Raw genomic sequence first — 14,063 nt, 5'->3', positions numbered from 1 at the left:
TCAGTTGGGGGAAACTATCTCTTGGATGGGGTTTAATGTCAAACCCACAATGAATTTGCATCAAAATTAGTACTAGAGCTCAGGGAGTTAGGAGGCTTTTCATATGTATATAAACCCAGGCCCTGGGGTTTTTACCATTAACATAAGAGTTAGGAGGCTTTTCATATGTATATAAACCCAGGCCCTGGTTTTTTTTACCATTAACATAAGAGTTAGGAGGCTTTTCATATGTATATAAACACAGGCCCTGGTTTTTTTTACCATTAACATAAGAGTTAGGAGGCTTTTCATATGTATATAAACACAGGCCCTGGGGTTTTTTACCATTAACATAAGAGTTAGGAGGCTTTTCATATGTATATAAACACAGGCCCTGGGGTTTTTTACCATTAACATAAGAGTTAGGAGGCTTTTCATATGTATATAAACACAGGCCCTGGGGTTTTTTACCATTAACATAAGAGTTAGGAGGCTTTTCATATGTATATAAACACAGGCCCTGGGGTTTTTTACCATTAACATAAGAGTTAGGAGGCTTTTCATATGTATATAAACACAGGCCCTGGGGTTTTTTACCATTAACATAAGCAATATCCCATTGATCATGCATATCTAGAATTTGATATTATAATTGTAGTGTACAGAAACTGATTTATAATTGACAATAATTACTTTGATTTCTTCTTCCTTTGTGACATCACAGGGTACAAAGTAACTTTCCCCAGGTCCAATTGCATTTACTTCTGATTCTAACTTCTTTCCTGCTTCACCTCCAAACAACAAACAAACAAACAATGCCATATGTGTTAGAGAGACTATTGTAATGAATAGCATCAATAAAATAACCTCCACATGTTTATAAAAACAAAAATCAGACACCTGTATGTAAAGAGCTTACAGTATGATCATATTACAAGTTACAGTACTATACATTTCATATATCTGGAGAAACAATAACATATACAATAATTCTGGCACCAACTACAGCAAACAAATTATGGTAAATCAATACCTTTGATAAAATATTCTCATCCATAAAGATGTCAATAAAATAACAGATGTGACCATGTCTCATTACATAATGAACAACAGTAAATTGTATTACTATTTCATGTATAGTCCAGTCAAAATATGGAATACTGTGACCCATCACTACTGAAGTTCTGGCCATTTTGCAGGTAAGCATTTCAAAAGGCCATCCCAGATATGGCACCATGAGGACTAGAGTTTTGTCATGGCAATGCACAAAGCAAAGAATAAGATGTATGTGAAAGAACTTTGCAATTGCGAGTTCTTAAAAGAGCATTATATAGTATTGGTTAGACATGTTTTGATTACCAGTTGTCACTAATAACAAGAAAAACAGGAACAACATATAGGACCAGATTTAAACTGAATGCCTCCCGTAAGGGAATCTCTAATTATGCAAATAACTCATTAAAATAAAAAAAAAACTATGGTAACAGGCTTTGTTTTTGGACAAGCGTGCTTTCTTAAGTTAATGTATGTGCCAAATTATACGGAATTTGAAGATTGCATGATACTGTTTAATTACTGAATATTGTTCATTATTCAAAATACTCATTAAAAGGTAAAAGTTGTAGCAACAAACTTCATAGGACAGGTGTGTATTATTATGGTTGATATATGTATCATATTATACGAAATTTGAAGCTTGCATTTTTAAGATACAACGTAGTTACCTAAAATCATTAATTATGCAAATTTTTCATTAAAACTGTACGCTATAGCACCAAATTTTATAGGACGTACCTGCTTTGTTGTGGTTAACATTATGTACTAATTTGTATTGAAATTGAAGTATGCACCGAAAATCATTAATTATGCAAATTATTCATTAACACTGTAAGGTATATCAACTAACTTTATAGGAAATACACAATTTGTTATGGTTAATGTATGTACTGAATTGTATTGAAATTGAAGTATGCAATCGTAAGATATAGCCTAATTACCTAAAATCATTAATTATGCAAATTATTCATTAACACTGAAAGGTACATCAACAAGCTTTACAGGACATGTGTGATTGTTATTGTTAACATGGGTACTGAATTATATTGAAATTGAAGTATGTTTTCTTATGATATAGCCTAATTACCAAAAATCATTAATTATGCAAATTATTCATTAACACTGTAAGGTACATCAACTAACTTTATTGGACATACATGTATGTGTTTTCTTATGGTTAATGTATGTACTAAATTATGTTGAATATGAAGTATGCATTCTTAAGATATAGCCTAATTACCAAAACTAATTAATTATGCAAATTATTCATTAACGCTGTAAGGTATTATATCATCACATTTTATAGGACAAATGTATGTTGTTATAACGAATATACTAAATTATATCGAAATTGCAGTATGCAGTCTTAAGATATTGCTTAATTATTTGATTTCATTAATATGCAAATTTCTCTAATTAAACATTAATCGATCTGGCTGAAAACCTAATTAGGTCTAGCTATTACCCTAAAGATTATATATTCCAAATTTCATTACAATTGAGCCAGTCAAATTTTAGAAAATGATGACACAGACAGAGACAGACAGACACACAGACAGACACACAGACAGACATTCGTATTTTAATACCTCCCGTACCCTTACGGGAGGTAAAAATGAATGGTAAACCAATGTCAGTTGTCTTTTGTCAACTTATCTGGCCCTCAAAATGCCTTACAAACATTAACAACACCCCAGTGGCCAAACCATGAAATCTTTTAATTGTCTGATAACTAATGCACAATACAATGTGTAACTCAACTATTCTAATGTGTAATACAATGGTATTGTGTAACTCAATTATACTAATGTGTAATACAATGGTATTGTGTAACTCAATTATACTAATGTGTAATACAATGGTATTGTGAAACTCAATTATACTAATGTATAATACATTGGTATTGTGTAACTCAACTATTCTAATGTGTAATATGTAATACAATGGTATTGTGTAACTCAATTATACTAATGTGTAATACAATGGTATTGTGTAACTCAACTATTCTAATGTGTAATACAATGGTATTGTGTAACTCATTTATACTAATGTGTAATACAATGGTATTGTGTAACTCAACTATTCTAATGTGTAATACAATGGTATTGTGTAACTCAATTATACTAATGTGTAATACAATGGTATTGTGTAACTCAACTATTCTAATGTGTAATACAATGGTATTGTGTAACTCAATTATACTAATGTGCAATACAATGGTATTGTGCAACTCAACTACATATATACTAATGTGTAATACAAATTGTATGTGGGAAATATACTGTACAAATCAATGGCTGATTTTACTAAATGTAACCCAGAAAATACTGTTTGTTAAATCTTGACTAGCTGCAATACAATACCTTACCTGTGATATCATACATCCTGAACTGTATTGCATCACCAGTGGATAAATGTATTTTTTATAGGTGTATTCACAATAAATCAAATCAAATTAATTTTTGGATCTGTACCCAAAATCAGTGCCGTCAATGGTGCCCTCTTTCTGTATTGTTTATGGATACAAATGACCCCCCCCCCATTTAACATGTACAATGTGGTTGTCTGTTCAAAAAATGATAACTATGTAGTTAAAACTACTACAGTTTTAAGATGGTGACTGATTCAACAATGTTGAAACTCAAGATTTAATTGCCACTATACACTACCTACATATAATATTTAATATTGACCATTTGAAATTGTTAGTCTATATTAACTTTGATGAAAAAAATATCCCAGTTGAAGGTAGTTTAGGTATATTTAAAGGAATGATGTATTCTACAGGACATTTATGTCTGAAGATCAACATAAATGTGACTTGATGCATACTACAGGACATTTATGTCTGAAGATCAACATACATGTGACTTGATGCATACTACGGGACATTTATGTCTGAAGATCAACATACATGTGACTTGATGCATACTACAGGACATTTATGTCTGAAGATCAACATACATGTGACTTGATGCATACTACAGGACATTTATGTCTGAAGATCAACATGTGACTTGATGCATACTACAGGACATTTATATCTGAAGATCAACATACATGTGACTTGATGCATACTACGGGACATTTATGTCTGAAGATCAACATACATGTGACTTGATGCATACTACAGGACAGTTATGTCTGAAGATCAACGTACATGTGACTTGATGCATACTACAGGACATTTATATCTGAAGATCAACATACATGTGACTTGATGCATACTAAGGGACATTTATGTCTGAAGATCAACATACATGTGACTTGATGCATACTACAGGACATTTATATCTGAAGATCAACATATAAGTGACTTGATGCATACTACAGGACATTTATATCTGAAGATCAACATATAAGTGACTTGATGCATACTACAGGACATTTATATCTGAAGATCAACATATAAGTGACTTGATGCATACTACAGGACATTTATGTCTGAAGATCAACATACATGTGACTTGATGCATACTACAGGACATTTATGTCTGAAGATCAACATATAAGTGACTTGATGCATACTACAGGACAGTTATGTCTGAAGATCAACATACATGTGACTTGATGCCTACTACAGGACATTTATGTCTGAAGATCAACATACATGTGACTTGATGCATACTATGGGACAGTTATGTCTGAAGATCAACATACATGTGACTTGATGCATACTACAGGACATTTATATCTGAAGATCAACATACATGTGACTTGATGCATACTACGGGACAGTTATGTCTGAAGATCAACATACATGTGACTTGATGCATACTACAGGACATTTATGTCTGAAGATCAACATACATGTGACTTGATGCATTCTACAGGACATTTATGTCTGAAGATCAACATGTGACTTGATGCATACTACGGGACATTTATGTCTGAAGATCAACATACATGTGACTTGATGCATACTACAGGACATTTATATCTGAAGATCAACATGTGACTTGATGCATACTACAGGACATTTATGTCTGAAGATCAACGTACATATGACTTGATGCATACTACAGGACATTTATATCTGAAGATCAACATGTGACTTGATGCATACTACAGGACATTTATGTCTGAAGATCAACGTACATGTGACTTGATGCATACTACGGGACATTTATGTCTGAAGATCAACATACATGTGACTTGATGCATACTACGGGACATTTATGTCTGAAGATCAACATACATGTGACTTGATGCATACTACAGGACAGTTATGTCTGAAGATCAATGTACATATGACTTGATGCATACTACAGGACAGTTATGTCTGAATATCAACATACATGTGACTTGATGCATACTACAGGACAATTATGTCTGAAGATCAACATACATGTGACTTGATGCATACTACAGGACAATTGTGTCTGAAGATCAACATACAAGTGACTTGATGCATTCTACAGGACATTTATGTCTGAAGATCAACATACATATGACTTGATGCATACTACAGGACATTTATATCTGAAGATCAACATACATGTGACTTGATGCATACTAAGGGACATTTATGTCTGAAGATCAACATACATGTGACTTGATGCATACTACAGGACATTTATATCTGAAGATCAACATACATGTGACTTGATGCATTCTACAGGACATTTATGTCTGAAGATCAACATGTGACTTGATGCCTACTACAGGACATTTATGTCTGAAGATCAACATACATGTGACTTGATGCATACTACGGGACAGTTATGTCTGAAGATCAACATATAAGTGACTTGATGCATACTACAGGACAGTTATGTCTGAAGATCAACATACATGTGACTTGATGCATACTACAGGACATTTATATCTGAAGATCAACATACATGTGACTTGATGCATTCTACAGGACATTTATGTCTGAAGATCAACATGTGACTTGATGCCTACTACAGGACATTTATGTCTGAAGATCAACATACATGTGACTTGATGCATAGTACGGGACATTTATGTCTGAAGATCAACATATAAGTGACTTGATGCATACTACAGGACAGTTATGTCTGAAGATCAACATACATGTGACTTGATGCATACTACAGGACATTTATGTCTGAAGATCAACATACATGTGACTTGATGCATACTACAGGACATTTATATCTGAAGATCAACATACATGTGACTTGATGCATACTACAGGACATTTATATCTGAAGATCAACATATAAGTGACTTGATGCATACTACGGGACATTTATGTCTGAAGATCAACATACATGTGACTTGATGCATACTACGGGACAGTTATGTCTGAAGATGTGACTTGATGCAATACTAAGGCAAGGGACAGACTTACCTCCTCTAGCACAAAATACTACCTTGGCACCATTTCTTACTGTAAATATAAAACAAAGATGAAGTCACTGAATTATCATCAAAGTAATTGATTATAGAAGAAAGACATCAATAAATTGACAGTATTTTCTGTATTACAAAATGAAATTACAAGATGAAATACAATTATAATATCCAGTACATTATATTCAAAGGTTAATTTTATTGAATGAATGAATGAATGTGAGGAAATTATGACACAATAAACCGTTTTCTTTTATTAAAATTATGGCTAATCAACACACAGTATGCAGATTTGTGAAAAGTTGTTTATAATTTCTTTATTCAATGTTCAATGATGATTCACAATAGAAAAGGGGTTCGGAAAACAGCAGTAATAGAAATGACAATACAAGCAAGTAGTAGAATACACTGGGAACTCTGTTCTTTTTAATTTATATGCACGCGCACTCCAACTTGTAACTGAAACTTACATCATACAAGAATGCACGCGCACTCCAACTTCTAACTGAAACTTACATCACACAAGAAATTTTGATTTGATCGTCTGCCTTATTGGCGCGCTGCGTGCTGATTGGTTGATTATGTATGACGTATGACTATATAATGAGTTCATCAGAAATGGCAACAATGTTAACAACAACAACAACGTATAACACAAAATATGAATCAATAAATGTAATTCACGACAGTTGTCATCTACCATACTATGCCCACTGAAGGTAGAGTTTTGTGTAACACAGCTACTTCTGTAAAAACTTATCGTTTGCCAAATTGAAAATTTAATCATTGAATAATAACTCATACATAAGAAAATTTTTAGAAAGAGTTTAAAAAGTGGAATGTTTGTTGAATATTTCATGATCAAAACAAACCCAATCGTATCTACTCCTGCTATTAATAATATGCTAATTGGCTAACTTCTGATTGTATACTGATATGGGGGAATGGGTGTCATATAGTCTCAGGTGACTGAGTCTACCATAATCACTCTTAAATGCACCCCATCACCAGTTGATCCAACTTTTGTGGGGTGTCTCATCAAATACCCAATAGAGGAATAAAGCTATTCCCAATAGTTTGAACATGTGACTGTCGCATTCTACAACTAGATGAACTAAACTTTCCTCTGTACTTTTGTAAAATGTTTACAAACTATTTGAAACTCATGGAGGGATCATACTGAAAAGTCTCTTATTTGTATAATTAATAGTACTGGGTATGTACTAATTTGAACTTTGACAATAAGTCATGTTGTTTCATTTCTATGTTGTGAATTATTTTAACAAAGTGTCTAAAAGGCTGTAAGGCTTGACGGTTACTAAGCTACTAGTAGTACTAGTTTATACAAGATGACATTATCACAATTTATACATATATTTCATTTTGTCGAACATAAACAACTACCTTTGTCAACTTTAGAACAATGTATGTAAACTAATGTTGTCTCAGTCTCCATCACTCCTTGTTGACTTTACCCTAAGTCAGTGTTTACTCTAACAATTCTGCTATATACAGGTTCAGGCTCTTTAGATATTAACTTTGTCAACTTCAATTTTATTTTATATATTTATTTCATCTGACCTTTGGTGATAAAGGGACTCACACAATACACTTCCTTAATGGGTGGCCATAGAGTAAAACACTGATCTTGCATTGACAATGTACTACAATCCTGGATTACAGGACCTTCATCCCCGGGCCTTCATTGGGAAGTGTCTTCCAGGAGAGAGTAGAAAAAGGGCATCCTACCCCTATTCTCAGAGGGTGATCTGAAAAAGTACCCCTTTTTTACGAATCTACGGACCTAGATGGCCAACAAAAAACACCCCCTTTTCAGTAAAATTTCTAACAAGCATGCATACCCACTTCATCTGGGACTGCCACCATCAGGTTTGAAACCTTGTCAAGAAGCCCTATTGCACAGTTGATATGTTTTCAGCTATTTTAGAAATTTCCTGCAAGGGTTAAAAGTAGATTGTACTTGTCAAGACAAAGATATTGTGATAAATATGGTAAATGTTATGTCAATGTGTTGTTATAGTATTGCCAATGACTTGTCTGTGTGGTTATTACCATCATGGAGTTTATAATCTCTTTTCTCTTGAGGGAATTAGCCGACCATGAAAGAGACTGACTGTCAGAGGACTGCAACTGGTTTCACAGTAATGTCATTATCTTATTTTTACAATTATAGCTTTGATGCCTTTGAAAATAACTGTAGGTGTGAGTTCAGAAAATGTCTCCATCACCCACTTTTAGTATTAATATTTTAACTACTTTTTTACAGCCCTGGTGAAGTGGATTGTCTCAGTATAATTCTTTTCAATTTTTCTGATTTGATATTGTTCTTAAAGTCCATTCATTTTCCTTCATCCAGAATCCAGAGAGTACCGGGTATTGTTTGTAATGACTAAATTGCGTACAGTTTGTGTTGACTTCATTTAAACACCTTATCTTCTAAAAAATTGATATGAGAAATGTAAAAGAGGAAAACATAGTATTTATGAGACTTCTTTAACCCACTCCCCCTCCCCTTCCCCCATCTTTGAAATCACAAGACAAACATTGGGTCATCAAAAGTAAATGATAAAGCACAGAAAAACATAAACATTCCCCCATATATGGAAGTACATGGATCCATATGCACACATGTGATGTGGTTGGTACTTCCATGGTAGTACATAGGTGTGCGATTTGCTCATAAGTATTAGTGGGGGTGGGAGGGCATTAAGTGTGTGCGAATTATCTTTCACCTAAAGTTTCTATACAGTCACTGTAACCTGCACCATGGACATTCAAACGTAGCTGTTATGTGCAAAAGGGGGCGTGTCAGACATCCCAGGAACTAAGTACTCCCATGGTGTCACAAGGATATTTCTATTTCTACTTTATTCTTCTTCTTTCTCGCGGCTCGCGGACTTGCGCGATCACAGAAACAAGCGTTATTTTACCCCTTTCATATACAAATGGCTAAAACACGTCAATATTATCGATATTATCAACATTTTATTTATTCTGATATAAACATTCTGATACGTATCTCGGGAAACAAGTGTTTGTGCTGCAGACGGCCCTGGGTAGGCGGAGGTCGAAACTCGATTATGGGACACTGCTTGTGAGATTCGAGTCCCCGACGCCGACTTACTCCGGCTCCGCTTGTTTGCAAGCACCTTTTACTGTCAAATAAGATGTTGATTGTTCATAATATAAATTTTCAAAATCTCGACAATACTATAAAATTTGAATTCTTTGATTGGTCCTAAATAAAAATAAGTCTGTTCAGAACTCGGGTGAATTCACATAACTTGGTGACATATCTTTGACGAACTCCATTAGGTTGAAGTTGAACGGTTATGAGCTCGTCCCCAGCAGACGACGCGACATTGAGCCTGAGGTCAATGAGGATGAAAGGTCAAATAAAAACTTCACTTACCAAAGACTCTAACAACTCCTTCTCCGATGCCTTTCGATCCACCAGTCACGATAGTGACTTTGTCTTTGTAGCGATGTTGACTACTGTCATGGGACGATGCCATCGCCAGCTGCTAAAATAGTTTTACTAATAGTAAATACGCTATGCCTGTACCCTGAACTGTGATGATGACCTATGATCATGTCTAGATATGTGAAGCTACCATCATATTCATGTTCATATTCACTTTCAAAAGTTGACCTCTACGCTCAATGTGAATATGATGATAGCTTCACACGTTCATCATCAGATTCGAAGTCTTCCGAATGGGTACGAATATATAAAAAACTAATTTGGATGTTTAGTATGCCTTTCCCATATCTTTGAAAATGAAATAGCAATATTTGGGTGTACAAAAAACATGTATGAGTAATGTAATAAAATACGGCTTGGCTGGATGTGTTTTGATTTCCCGCAGTGCCGCTATCTTTGAAACCCACTTACACTGGTGAACTTAAATTTACACCAAATAGTGTTATCAAGACCACAATTATCACAATGCATGTAGTTCCCTTGATCGGGGAGGGTCAATGCAATCTATTGTGAAAAATAATGGTCCATGACAACAATAATTCATGGTGCAAATTGGATACTCTGGCAAAAGTAACAAGAGAGCATGCAAATCCACGCAAATCAAGTGAAAAGTAATTACAATCACATGATTTCAACCTGCCAATGAAAGATATGTGATTTGCCGAACGTGTGTTCGTACCCATATTCGAATCTGATGATGAACGTGTTAAGCTATCATCATATTCACATTGAGCGTAGAGGTCAACTTTTGAAAGTGAAGATGAATATGAATATGATGGTAGCTTCACACTCGTGATCATCATGTCAGCTGATGTTTCATGAGGGGGGCGGGGGGGGGGGCGAGGAAGGGCCACCGGTTGAGGGCGCTCAGTAGAACTAACGGAGTCTTAGGAAAGTTGCAAAAGTACAGTTATAGTAAAATTGACGACACAGCGCCAGAATGCTTGACACTTAAGTGGCCAAGTTATTTTCTAATATATACTTAAATTATTGCAGCTCGATCTAAAACTGATATACCTTCAACGAAAATTAATAAGATCATAATTTGATACCATTAAAAAATTAAATACTTCGATTAGTATAGTACCGGGATAAGGCAACCTTTGATGTCTTTGAAGTTATAATATATAGAACAGCTGTTGTCTTAATTTATAGTTACATGTAACAGACATTATAGTATTGATGTCACGTCAGGGTCAAGTGTATTTATAGTATTGATGTCACGTCAGGGTCAAGTGTATTTATTATTATTATTATTATTATTATTATTATTATTATTATTATTATTATTATTATTATTATTATTATTATTATTGTTGTTGTTGTTGTTGTTGTTGTTGTTGTTGTTGTTGTGCAGAAATTTGAACTGTTCAATTGATGAGAGTCTTCTTGTCTTTTTAGCATAGGAAAGACTATGGTTCTACCTCCATGATATATATCTTAAAAAGTGGCAACATACACTGATCCATGGATACATCCAAAATGGTATCACTGGCACTTTTACCCCCCAAAAAATTTAATTTTAACATTACCAGAAATGCTATTATATATATATATTATATTTTTCTGTTTATATATTTTATCATATATATATATATATATATATATATATATATATATATATATATATATATATATATATATATATATATATATATATATATATATATATATATATATATATATATATATATATATATAGACTTAATTCAAAAGAATTAGGATGTGATGAGTCGTTACTCAGAGTTACACGCTTGTTGCGATCATCAAACCACAGGGTGCTCAGGCTCAGTTAGTTTTGTTTACAAATACATACATACATACATACATACATACATACATACATACATACATACATACATACATACATACATACATACATACATACATACATACATACATACATACATACATACATACATACATACATACATACATACATACATACATACAAACAAACAAGTAAACAAAAAAAATTAAAAAAATAAAAAAGTAAACAAACAAACAAACAAACTACCCGACACATGAGTAGATACATACATGAATAAACGACAACAAACGAACAACCAAACACTGCCCCCGCCCCCCTTCCGAAATGGTCACAAATGCAAATAACCCACATTTGTGACCATTTCGGAAGGGGGGGGGGCAGTGTTTGTTCGTTGGTTTGTTGTCGTTTATTCATGTATGTATCTACTCATGTGTCGGGTAGTTTGTTTGTTTGTTTGTTTGTTTGTTTATTTGTTTACTTGTTTATTTTTTTATTTTTTTTGTTTACTTGTTTGTTTGTATGTATGTATGTATGTATGTATGTATGTATGTATGTATGTATGTATGTATGTATGTATGTATGTATGTATGTATGTATGTGTGTGTGTGTGTGTGTGTGTGTGTGTGTGTGTATGTATGTATGTATGTATGTATGTATGTATGTATGTATGTATGTATGTATGTATGTATGTATGTATGTATGTATGTATGTATGTATGTATGTATGTATGTATGTATGTATGTATGTATGTATGTATGTATGTATGTATGTATGTATGTATGTATGTATGTATGTATGTATGTATGTATGTATGTATGTATGTATTTGTAAACAAAACTAACTGAGCCTGAGCACCCTGTGATCAGAGGTAGCAAAGATGTCGGAATTACATGTACCAAGCGAGGACAACAGTACATGATTTGGTATAGCATGTTTACAGAAGGCATTGTTTACCCACAGGGTGCTCAGGCTCATTTAGTTCTGTTTACAAATATAAACAAAACAAAATAAACATACAAGTAAACAAACAAACAAACAAACAAACAAGCAAGCAAGCAAACAAATAAACAAGTAAACAAACAAACAAACAAACAAACAAAATAACCTGACAAATGAGTAGATACATACATGAGTAAACGACAACGAACCAACGAACAACCAAACACTGCCCCCCCCCCCCCCCCCATGGTCACATATGGAAATAACCCACAAGGGTTGAGACTGATCAAGTACTATGATAGTTGCAATAATTGTAGTGTCTTGTTGCGGTTTTGTGGGTTTTTTCGTCTGTTTTGGTGACTTTTTAAGTTTTTGTGTTTAACCCGCACCTAACGGTTAAACACAAAAACTTAAAAAGTCACCAAAACAGACGAAAAACCCACAAAACCGCAACAAGACGCTACAATTATTGCAGCTAGTACTATGAGTACTATTATAATTTTCATATCCTGAAAAAAATGCCATAAATTGACTTCAGATCAGTCAAAAATCCACCTCGCTAGAACAAATATGCTTAGAACTCACATTTTTACCGGCGAAATTCACAGAAAATGAACAGAAAGGCTGAAATCCCGACGATTTCTGAGTTGTTGCTCTGTGGTATCTTGCAATTTTTAAAGCTGGTTGAGAGAGAGAGAGAGAGAGAGAGAGAGAGAGAGAGAGAGAGAGAGAGAGAGAGAGAGAGAGAGAGAGAGAGAGAGAGAGAGAGAGAGAGAGAGAGAGAGAGAGAGAGAGAGAGAGAGAGAGAGAGAGAGAGAGAGAGGCAGGCAGGCAATTACTAATTCATTCGAATGGCTGTCACCACCTCATTGTTGAAGACAGGTTTTAGAAGTTATTGCCGCGAAGCTGCTTTTAATCTGTAAACGACCGCTCGAGCTCCTGAGTTTTAATTTGGTTCAAATCATGAGCAAAAATATTTCGCCCCTCCCCCGCCCTTCAGACCATCAGAATGTTCGACCCCCCCCCCCCCACTAAATTCCGACTGAGCCTTAGAAGACTGACTAAACTGAAATTACTTTGTTGCCTTAATCATTATCTAACTTATATACGCCCAAAAGGAAAGCGAAAAAGCTAAAAATAAAAAAAAAGTTGCATTTTTGTATTATCAATCACATCAGTGAGTCGATTGATCACCATGGCTGGCCGACGTAAACAAAAGGACAAACCATTTCGATGTTGCTTTTATAAAAATGATGCGATTTGTATAACTATATCTGTGTAAGTTAGTGAGATTATTAATACTGTAATCAGTGATATGTTTCAAAATTGAACATAACAAAAAATCTTTCATTTCAAGTCTAAAATGAAAACGACACAACAACGACTGATGCATTGCTCGGCACACAAAAACCCCACAACCACCCTACCTTTGTAATGGTTGTGCCTAAGACGGTTCTGACGTCAATTAACCTCGTACGGAAACATAATATA

At 34.2% G+C, this 14,063-nt stretch overlaps 1 protein-coding gene across 1 annotated transcript in view; it reads right to left on the bottom strand.

Annotated features, from left to right (window-relative positions):
- LOC144434466 (L-fucose dehydrogenase-like) overlaps positions 1-9,955 on the bottom strand; it is a 41,583-nt gene extending 31,628 nt beyond the window's left edge. The window contains exons 1-3 of the mRNA XM_078122917.1: positions 9,791-9,955; positions 6,356-6,394; positions 673-770 (exon numbers count right to left, since the gene is read on the bottom strand). Of these exons, the coding sequence (XP_077979043.1) occupies positions 673-770; positions 6,356-6,394; positions 9,791-9,893 (240 nt within the window). The 5' untranslated portion in view covers positions 9,894-9,955. The remainder of the gene's footprint in view (positions 1-672; positions 771-6,355; positions 6,395-9,790) is intronic.
- Between the last annotated feature and the right edge of the window lie 4,108 nt (positions 9,956-14,063).

Source organism: Glandiceps talaboti, chromosome 4 (genome assembly GCF_964340395.1).
Source record: "Glandiceps talaboti chromosome 4, keGlaTala1.1, whole genome shotgun sequence".
Classification (NCBI taxonomy): domain Eukaryota; kingdom Metazoa; phylum Hemichordata; class Enteropneusta; family Spengelidae; genus Glandiceps; species Glandiceps talaboti.
The sequence above is the reverse complement of the archived record's forward strand: the minus strand, read 5'-3'. Positions and strand labels throughout refer to the sequence as shown.